The 10,031-nt window shown below is 54.8% G+C and overlaps 1 protein-coding gene across 1 annotated transcript; it reads right to left on the bottom strand.

Annotated features, from left to right (window-relative positions):
* Window positions 1–2,007: 2,007 nt before the first annotated feature.
* Lhx5 (LIM homeobox 5) lies at window positions 2,008–9,958 on the bottom strand. The gene is made up of 5 exons (XM_021163916.2): window positions 9,786–9,958; window positions 7,593–7,816; window positions 6,687–6,964; window positions 5,848–6,013; window positions 2,008–2,375 (listed from the first exon to the last, which is right to left on the bottom strand). Exons 1-5 carry the CDS (start codon window positions 9,956–9,958, stop codon window positions 2,008–2,010), a joined length of 1,209 nt encoding a protein of 402 aa, XP_021019575.1.
* Window positions 9,959–10,031: the final 73 nt, after the last annotated feature.

Below are 10,031 nucleotides of genomic sequence, written 5' to 3'. Positions count from 1 at the left end.
GGTCCTGAGTTCAAATCCCAGCAACCACATGGCAGCTCACAACTGTCCATAGCTCCAAGATTTGACACCCTCACATTCAGACAGACATGCAGGCAAAACACCAATGCACATGAAATAAAAATAAATAATTAAATTTGAAGAAAGAAGAAATTAGAATCTCTCCCAGTTCCCACCCCCTCTATGAGACAAGGTCTCACTATGCAGCCCAGACTGGCCTAGAACCTGCTATCCTCTTACCTCAGCTTCCCAAGTGCTGGGGTTTACAGGTGTACATCCGGCATGCTAGACTACACTTCTTTTTGACATAACTGAAGGAGACAGAAACAAGCACCTCTTCATTTCTCAGTCATCCTGAAGACCTACTATGCACCTGGCTGGCTTGTGATCTGGATCAAAGCAGCAGAGACAATTGTCCACCACAGAAAGTCCCCAAATGGGACTAGCAAGAGGGATCAGCTGGTAGAGGCGTTTACTACAACCTCTGATGCATGTGAGTCCCATCCCCGGGACCCATCTGGAGGAAGGGTCCCAAATGTTGTCCTCTGGTCTCTGCACACACATACACACGCACATGCACACGCACACGCACACACACACACAGAGTAAAAAATGAAATAAAAAAAGGAACAAGACTAAAGCTAAAGCCACTAGCTTAGTGGTCCTCAACCTTCCTAAGGCTGTGACGTTTTAATACACTTCCTCACATTGTGGTGATCCTCGACCATAAAATTATTTCCGGTGCTACTTCATAACTGTAATTATGTAATTGTAATGTAAAGATCTGTGTTTTCCGATAGTCTCAGGTGAGCCCTGTGAGGGTGGGGGAGGGGTCTTTGTAACTGTCAAGTTGTGATGTTGGGCACACCCACTCTGACTCTCAAGATAACTGGATGAAAAAAAGACCACACAGAGTTGAGGGAAAAAAGAATTTTTTTTTTATTAATCTTTCTTTCTTTTTTGTTAAAAAAAAGTTGATTTTTTTTGTTTTTTGTTTGTTTTTGTCTTTTTTTGTGTGTTTTATTTTGTTGTTGTTGTTTTTTTTGTTTTTTGTTTTTGTTTTTTTTGGTAAACCTCTTTCTGGCTCCCCTCCCCAACTCTGCCCCACCCTCCTCTTAAAAATATAAAAATGTCCAGCCCCAGATAACTAGAGTACAATAAATAAACAGTAGACACAAAAACATACTTTATTTGTTTCTTCTTTATACAAAATAAGGAAACTAGAAGCGTCCGACTTCCAAAAAAGTATAATACTGTTCGTCCTGATGGCCCAGCCTCCAGGTCCCGGGCAGGGAGAGTGATCCTTGGGCAAATGCCCAATGACTTGGCGCCCGGCTCAGGGTCAGAGCAGGGTGGGAGGGTTCGAATCTTGCCAGGCCCCTCAGACTCAAAGTATGGAGGAGCAGGGAGTTGGGCTCAGGAAGGCCGGGCCCAGACCGCGCAGCTTCCTAGACAAGCTGACATTGAGCCACCAGGGGGCGCCAACTCGCAGGTGGATTTGTCTTCCTGCAAAGCCACCATTCACCGGCGGTCCTCCTCATTTTTCTTCTCTGGCTGAGCTTTCCTCGGCTCTCTCTCTCTCTTTCTCTCCCCCTTTCAACCTCTCTTTCTTTCTTTCTTTCTTTCCTTCCTTCCTTTCTTCCTTCCTTCCTTCTTTTTTTTTTTTTAAGAGAAAGTGAGAAATAGGATTTCACAATGCCTCGGCTCGCAGGGAGGGGTAGTGCCATGGTCTCCGCTCCTTGGTCTCATCCCCCTCTCTTAGTTCAAAGAGGTGATGATGGGTGGGGGATCCGAAGGGCTTCTAAGATGTGCTTGGAATTTCGACCCTCCAGAATATTGACTTTGGTCCCGAGAAATTGCGCAGGCGCGTGCCAAAGCTCTGAGGGGGTGGTGATGCGAGTGGCCTGGTTGGGTGCGAACCCACGAGAGGACTCTTGAGGCTTACCCAGGCGGCGTCCCGTCCCGGGCTTGGTGGCAGGGGGGGGGGTGGGACAACTCAGCCCCTCGGCCTTACCATACGGCCGCTTCGTTGAGCTCAGGGTTGGGGTGCGACAGGGGTCCACTGTAGCCGCTGGTGCCGCTCATGGGGAAGGGCGGGCTGGGCCCGCCGCTGAACACCTCTCCCGGCATGGGGTGCAGCGCACCGGGCAGGCCCGGCTCAGGGCTCGGCGTGTCTGGGTGCGAGATCATGTCGGTGAATCTGGGGTTGTCCGCGCCGTGAGGCCCGGCCAGCGGCGGTTCCAGCGCGCCTAGCGGTGTCGAGCCAGGTCCCGATGCTGCCAGGAAGCTGGAGTCGGCAGGGGACTGCGCCTGTGACGGCGGACCGTGCGCGAAGAAATCGTAATTGCCTCCCGGAGCGTAGTAGTCACTTTGGTAGTCTGCGGGAGGGACAAGGGATAAGAGACCGTGTGAGGACAGACTGCCAGGGCCGATAGGGACCTAGGGGACCGCGCGAAGGCGACTCGAGGATGCGAAGGCCAGGGCACCCAGATAGGGCTGTCGGTACATATATGCGGAGGGTGTGTGAGAGCATGCTACTGATTCTAGGTTAGACCGAGACATGGGGTGGCTCTGAGAGACTCGGGGAGAAAGCCTTGAGGCTGGGAAGAGGACCGAGGAGGACCATGGGTAAGGCTGGGAAGTAACAGAGAGAAATATACGGAGAGACCAAGGGACTGAGAGAGACACAGATACTGCCAGGACGCTGAGCAGCGAGGGACACAGGCGAGGGAGACAACGGAGAGAAGGTGATAGCCTTCTCTCCGTTGTGATCCCAAACACACGGAGAGAAGGTGATAGCCCTAGAGGCCAGAGGCATAAAGTCAAGGGAGAGATGGAGAGATGAACAAGAGACAGAGATTCACAGTGATCAGGGTTGGTGGGGAGGTGATAGAAACTAGCCCCAGACGTGTCACCCTACTCTGAACAGCTAAGTCCACGCAGAGGCGTAAGCACAAGTACAGGAACAAACAAACAAACAAACAAAAAACCAAACAAACAAGCCGCGGTAAGGGTGCAAGGTGAAAGAAAAACTATGTGGGTAAAAAGACAGATGAGCACAGAGATAGAAAGACAGTAGACTGAGAGGAACAGGAATCGCCTTAGGCTGGGTGGCTTTAAGAAAGGAGCCTGGGGACCGAACGGCTGCTGCAGCGCAAAGCACCAAAGTGGAGCGCATGAAGCGGCGGGCAGGAGGCCTGGGCCCAGGGCTCAAAGGGCTCAGAGCCAGGCACAGCGTCAGTGTCAGTGTCTTCTCTGGCATTTTTGCTAGTCTTGCCTAGGATTGAGAAAGCCAAGCTCAGTGACAGAGAGGGGGCGGGAGGTCAGGGCCACTTGCGGGTTTCGTGTGTGTGTGTGTGTGTGTGTGTGTGTGTGTGTGTGTGTGTATGTGGGGGGGGGGGTGGGGTTAGAGCCTCATGAGCCTTGCTAGGACACCCAGGATATTTTTTAAGTATTTGGGGACAGAGACCTTTGGAAGAGTTGACACAAATAAAACAACATCCTTCCCACAAATTCAGGGATGCAGGATTCATAGGTCAGGCGTTCAAACCATCACAAGAAATTGCTTCTGTGAGCACCCTCTGGCCTCCCCATTGATCACAGCTTCTTCCACCTCCAGATCGGGGGCCCCTCCAAGATTAGGGTGCAGGACCCCACCAAAAGGAGCGCCTAACAGCCTGTTGAAAGAGACAACCCGCTTTGTAGAGCAGGGAAAACCGGCGACCCAGAGGCCAGGGTCTCTTCTGAAAACCCGCACCCTTTGCTCAGCCCCGGGGTCCGAGTTCACCGGCGGGTTCTGGATGTCACCGTCACCCCGCCCCCCTTTTTTCTTTTTCGGAAACCCTGAAACATATCCAAATCTGGGGTGGGGGTGGGAGGAGGGTTGTCTGGAGACCTTCCTGGAGTGGAGGGAGTTAAGGTAACAGCTAAAACGGCCGCCAGTTACTTTTTGAAAAACCTCAAATTCCATTCTGCCCAAAAGCGAGGAAGGTTGAGAGAGACGAATTTGGGGGCCCTCAAAGGAACGGAAAGGAAGCGCGCTAAGCAGGGAAGGCCGCGGCTCTAGAGCCGTGCGCGCCGCCTCCGCCCATATGGCGGCCGGGCCGGAGGTAATTGGAACAAACGCTGTCTGAAAAGGGCACAAAAGCCGCAGCTGGGGCTTTGTCCGAGCTCCCACGGGGAGCCGCGGGCCCCGCCACCCGGCCCCTTTCTCGCCCGCTGACGGCCGCCGCCACCGGGATCTCCCAGTGCGGATTAGGCGGGGCTGCCGGGGTGGGGGTTGGGGGGTCCAGCGCCCCTTTCCCGTTTTCAGAGAAAAAGAGGGTTCTGGTGTTCTGTCCCCCCACCCTATCCCTCAGGTCTGCAGAGAGGGTAAGGTCGGCAGGATTAGATCAATGCAGGGTGGGCTGGTCTCCCTGAAACCTTGATTAAGTAACTACTCAGGTTGGGGCTGGGGTGGTGCTTCTAGGCTGGTACCGCCCCCACTATCTCCGGGCTTCGGGTCAAAAAAAAATTTTTTTTTTTTTTTTTTTTTTTTTTTGGTGGAGAAGATAAGGTAGGTGGAAAGATTAGACACCCTAGGTCACGCCCATCGCCGCACAGTTCCGGCTCCCCAATCCGCACCCCCCCAACCCCAGGCGCGCTACCACATTAAAAATCACCGCTTCACGTTTTGCCAATGATTTTCAGGGACCTTGGACTGGTCTACAGATGAACTTTCCAGACTTCCACACGTGGACGTCCGGCTTGGGGTTCTCTTACTTTCTCTACCGGGCTTTGCCTGGCTTCACCGCCTCTCCACTTCAGCATTGTTCCTGAATCCACCTTTTAAAGAGAACTGCTTTTTTTTTTTTTTTTTTTTTTCCTGCCTCTGAAACTGGGTTTGGAGCCCCCAAGCAAGCTAACGGCTCAGGGATGTTGGCTATGGACACTCCCGATGGATCCACAGATTGCAAAGCTTGGCGGTCCAGAGAAATGCAAATCCCCACAGAGAGCTCTGAGACGGGGAGGGTAGCCGGGCAGTTCCCTCCTTCCTCAGGGAGCTGGCCACATCGAGGAACTAAGAGGAAGATGGGGTACCGAGATGGGGCACAAGTCCCAGGGAACAAGAGAAGAAAGGGACTGAGGAAGCAGGGTTGAGTCTATTAACAACTTCCTCCGTGCAAACCTGCCTGTCACTCTTCCCAGATTCAAAGATGAGTCGGGAGAATTAGCCTCTCCCCACCCACTTCTAGACCAATCCATTTGGTACCCAGGGCGTCTGTCACAGAGCAGAATTGCTGTCTTTGAAGCAAGCTGCGAGCATACCGGCTCCCTTCTCCCCCCTCCCCCACACTTCAAGCCGGTGGGGTTCCAGTCTTCTTCAGGTTCACCAATGCCACGGGCCGTGAACAGTGGAAATTAGGCAATGAGGCGGTGGAGAGAGACAGAGGTGCCTGGCGTTTGCTGGCCCTGCTCCCTCCCATACGACCCGGGAAGTGTGCCTCTCCTTCTGAGGGGAGTGGAAAGTACCAGTGTGTGGTTGTCTGCAACCCTACCTCAAGCTGGTTCACTCAGGTCTCATTGCAAGTGTGTGTGTGTGTGTGTGTGTGTGTGTGTGTGTGTGTGTGTGTGTGTGTGAGAGAGAGAGAGAGAGAGAGAGAGAGAGAGGCGAGTCCACGGGCCCTGTGTGGGTGTGCGTACCTGTGGGTGAGTAGCCTGTGCTAATGAGTCTGTCGAGGAATGGCTTTGTGTATATCCTGCGTGGGTGGAGAAAAATCAGGGCTGCCCTATCGTGGCCCAAATACTCGAGGAAGCCTGGAAGAGCTGTGCTCCCGGGCAAGTAGCAAAGCGTCCCTACGTGGCCCTTACCTCCGTAATAAGTGTATGGGGTAGACCCCAACATCTCAGACTCGTCCAAGCGGCCGCCCAGGGGACGCATGCGCCGCGGACTCCGGAAGAAGGCGTGTCTCCGCGCGCCCAGAGCGCTCAGCTGTTTCATGCGGCGTTCTTTGGACCTTCGGTTCTGAAACCACACCTGGGGCGAAGGAAGGGGCAGTGAGACCAGGGTCAGGAATGGCCCCCACTCTTCTCCCGCTGGGGCTGGCCCTGCTGGGTCCTAGCGCCTCGGGCACACCACAACTCCCCCCCAAGCGAGGGCTGGGCCGGATTAGCCCAGGAGGGGCGGAGAGGGGCTTCAGCGAACCAGCCAAGGGTGAAGGATTTCGTGGACCCGTGGGGTGACTCATAAAGACCCCGGCTTCCTGGTCCTCGGTTTGCCCGCGGCCAGACGGCTTTATAAAGGCCTCCTGCCCTGCCAGGACCTCGCCCGCGGCTGCAGAGCCAAGCTCCAGCCGATTGTCGCTTTGCCAGCGCCAAGGCGCGAGGACATCGCCCCTTTTCTGTGCTTGGAGAGGAAGGGGTCCCGGAGGCCTGAGAGGCTTAAGCTCTTCAGGGTGGGGTGAGGAGGTGAACGGAATTCACAGAGGTCTGGTAACGGTGTTCAAAAATCACATCGCTAGGACACAGGAACTGGATAAAAATCTTTTGGTTAAAAATTCCCCGCCTCCAAAGGGTGCCCAGATGGCCACCAACCTCGGGTGCACGACTGTCTCTATGCAACCGTTCCCCTCATCCCGGACCGTTCACAGACTACGCTGCCCGACGGGAGGTACGCCTGCTGGTCTGGAGGGCTGGCCCATCGGTCGTACCTGAATGACCCTCATGTTGAGGCCCGTCTCCTGTGCCAGCTGTTCGCGAATGTGGCGCGTGGGCTTGGGCGTGGCTGCAAAGGCTGCCTTGAGCGTCTCCAGCTGCTTGGCCTTGATGGTGGTGCGCGGGCCGCGCCGTTTGGTGCCGGAGTTCTGCTCCTCATTCTCGTTGTTAGCGGTTTCCTTGTCCGATGAGGTCGAATTGTCGGTCTCTTTGGGGTCGTCCTGTAACGGATCCTGGAGGTCCGGGGACAAACTGCGGTCCGTACAGGACGACACTGCGGGGTGGATGGGTTGGGGACAGGACAGCGGCGTCAGCGCGATCTGTCTCCAATTCAGAAACGGGTCCCTGAAGACCAGGCTCTCTGCCTTGGTCGCTGGGTTCTCTCTCAAATCAGGAGCACCCCTCCCCCGGACTCGGCGCCCGCCCACTCTCTCCAGTCCGGGTTTGGTTTGAAAGGACCTTCTCAAGTCCGCAGCTCCCTGGGAAATGGGGTACACCCTCTGAAGAACCGTTTCTTCGGGAGTGCAAAGCAAAGAAGGGTACAGACTGTCCCCTCTCATCCCCCACGCCCCATCTCTCTTTCCTCTAAATAGCTATGAGTGCCCCCACGCGCCCCCCGTCCTTCTAGAATTTGCCAGGACATCAAATGATACTGAAGGGAGATTTTTGCTGTTCTAAATTGGGTTGGTGGGAGCTCCCGAAGACGAGCCTGGCTCGGGTTTCCCCTGTAGAACTGGCTTCTGTCTCCCCATCCCTGAAGCCCCCTAACAAATGAATGCTGGGCTGAGATTAGACCAGCCCAGCCCCCAGCCCAGGGCAGGCACGGGGTGGAGGTTGAGAGTGTCAGCTGGGTTTTGGCGCGGTATAGAGGGAAGCCGGGGGAAGAGCAGAGGGCTGTGTACCTGAGTTGAGACTTCCCTCCTTGAGGCTAGAGGAGCTTAAGTAGTCGTCCTTGCACACAAACTTGTTCTCGTCGATCACGTAGAGCTCCTCTCCGGTGGATAGCTGCTTGTTGCATACCATACAGGTGAAGCAGTTGAGGTGGAAGACTTTGCTCCGAGCCTTCCGTACCAGGTCGCTCGGAGAGATACCTTGCGCACAGCCTGCACACTTTGTGCCAAAGCGCCTGTGGATGGATACAAGGCGACTGTCAGTGTGAGGTGGGAAGTTGGTACTGGTGTCCAGGTCCTCTTTAGTGCTGACCTCTTCCAACCCCCTTTGGCGTCCCAGACACCCGTATTTGTCCAATGGAGCCCTAATTCTAGTCTCCTGAGTCAGGACTGGTTTGAGGGGGAGGTGGCCCTGCTTTTAATGTGTTGATTCAGGCTGTATGGGGCTGTTCTAGAAGAGCGGAGAGTTCGGTCTGGAGTGCAGACAAGGGTTTAGGGGGTCCCAAGATGCCTCCCCTGCCCTCAGGTCCCCACCAAATCTGTCTTGGTTGTTTCAGGAGCCTACAAAGGGTTTTAAGCCTGTGGAGTAGATTTTCAGTATTTTTTAGCTTTGCTTCCTGGATTAGGGTGTTGTGTGTGTCAGATAGGACCACCATGTCTGTCTGTCTGCCTGTCTTTAGCATCAGGGTGGAAGACCTGAGCAAAAAGGTCAGGACCTTTCTCTTTCTAGCCAGGAGACCTGCTAGACTCCCAGCTTTCAGGAGCTGGGGACAGAAGGCTCAGAAGAGTACATTCTGGAAACAGGAAGTCAGTTTCTGCACACACCACACACACACACACACACACACACACACACACACACACACACACCATCCTCTCCCATCTCTGGCCCCAGCGACAGCAAAAGAATGGGAGCAGAAGCTGATCTTAAGTCTTGCCCAGCCAAGACCTGGGATCACTCCAAAGCCCTCTTTCCCTTGCCTCTGAACAAATCCTTTTTCTTTCCTGGGCTCTGGAAGAAAGTACCCCCATGTGCACACACAATGGGTGGTGCAGAACCTAAAGGAAGGGGTACAGGTTGTGTGGAGAGGAAGAAGAGGGCTCAGAACCCCGGGGGGCCCCTTCATCCACTCACACCCATGTCTCTAAACAGAGTGAATTTGGGTGACATTGATGTAGTGAGAGCATTAGAAACCATAAGTCACTTTTGGCCTTATCCGGCAGCATAATTGGCTATATACACCTTATCAAAAATCATTAGGTGCTTTGCAAGCATGCCACATTAGGGGCGCCAGGGCCTCTGGGGCCGGGGAGTTTACACGTGTAAAGGCGAGGCTGACATTTTCTCCTATTCAAATTCCCAAGTGCCGGGCCACTGGGGCAGGCGGCTGCCTTTCTCCTTTGCCGAGCTAATCACGCCCCCTCAGTGCCTGGAATTCAGACTCACAAAGCCAGTCTGGGTGCCGGTGGAAACAGGCAGAAAGCGCAGCTACCAAAAAACCCCACGCGTTTCTAGGCTGCCCCATAGTATTTCTCGTTGTGGGAAACTGAGGCCCACAGAGACACTGGGTCCTGGCCTGCCTTGAGGGGCTGTATGAACTTGGGAAGGGAGATCTCAGAACAGATCGGCTGATTCTCAGCTTCTACTTCTTCAGGGCCTCTCCAACTAGGAAGAAAACGAATCGGGTGAGGGTGGTGGGGGGCCAGGGGAAGGTTCTCATCGCCCGTCTCCAGGAGATCCCTTCTTAGCTGGGGTCCTTTGGAAGTGAGAAGTTCCTGTTTGTCCTCAGATTACCCTCTGAGTTTAGGATTTACTGTTTGGAACAAGAAGCTCCCAGCTGCTCTGAACTCCCGACACACCTTTGGGATCTGGACAGGGGAATCTTGAAGCTCCTGTCCTGGGGACTCAGGTGTGGGGGGAAGGGGCCCAGAGCAAGTTGCCAGCTTCCGGGCCTCTGCCATCTGACCGATCTCTGCTGCTGCCTGGCAGACCCAAGGTGAAGCAGCCAAACAGCCTCCTCCTTTCCCTTGTCGCAACCTCAGCATCCCACAAGCAGAGGACAGGGCTTGAGGAGGGCAGACTGCCTATCTGCCCATCCCCACCTCCCAAGCTGGGGTGGGTCTCTTGGTCCCTTAATTCCCAAGGAGCCAGAGTGAGCTCGGGCCAGCCAGTGGTAGGCAGCAGGGCGCGGCGGGGCCTCTTACCTGAAAAAGTCGTTTTTACAGTATAGCTTGCCTTCCCGGGAGAAGCACTTCTCCGAGAGGTTGGTTTTGCACTCGCAGCATTGAACACATTTGATATGCCACGCGCGGTCTAGTACGTTCAGCAGAAAGCGGTCGAGGATGGGCCGCTCACAGCCAGCACAGTGCACCATCATAGCCGCGCGCCCCGGCGGCTCGGGCCGCCTCGTCCTCCTTGGGGCCCCTGGGCCCTTAGGCCCTCTCGGTCCC

The sequence above is a fragment of the Mus caroli genome, unplaced genomic scaffold (assembly GCF_978045245.1).
Source record: "Mus caroli unplaced genomic scaffold, Mus_caroli_1 scaffold_4, whole genome shotgun sequence".
Taxonomy (NCBI): domain Eukaryota; kingdom Metazoa; phylum Chordata; class Mammalia; order Rodentia; family Muridae; genus Mus; species Mus caroli.
Note: the sequence above shows the minus strand (reverse complement) of the source record. Positions and strands in the feature narration are given on the sequence as shown.

Coding starts and splice junctions, on each gene's coding strand:
- Lhx5 (XM_021163916.2), bottom strand. CDS start 9,958: ATGATGGTGCACTGTGCTGGCTGTGAGCGGCCCATCCTCGACCGCTTT. Junction 6,014..6,686: donor TCAACATGAGGGTCATTCAG/GTACGACCGATG, acceptor CCTTCGCCCCAG/GTGTGGTTTCAGAACCGAAG. Junction 2,376..5,847: donor CCCATACACTTATTACGGAG/GTAAGGGCCACG, acceptor TCCCTCCCGCAG/ACTACCAAAGTGACTACTAC.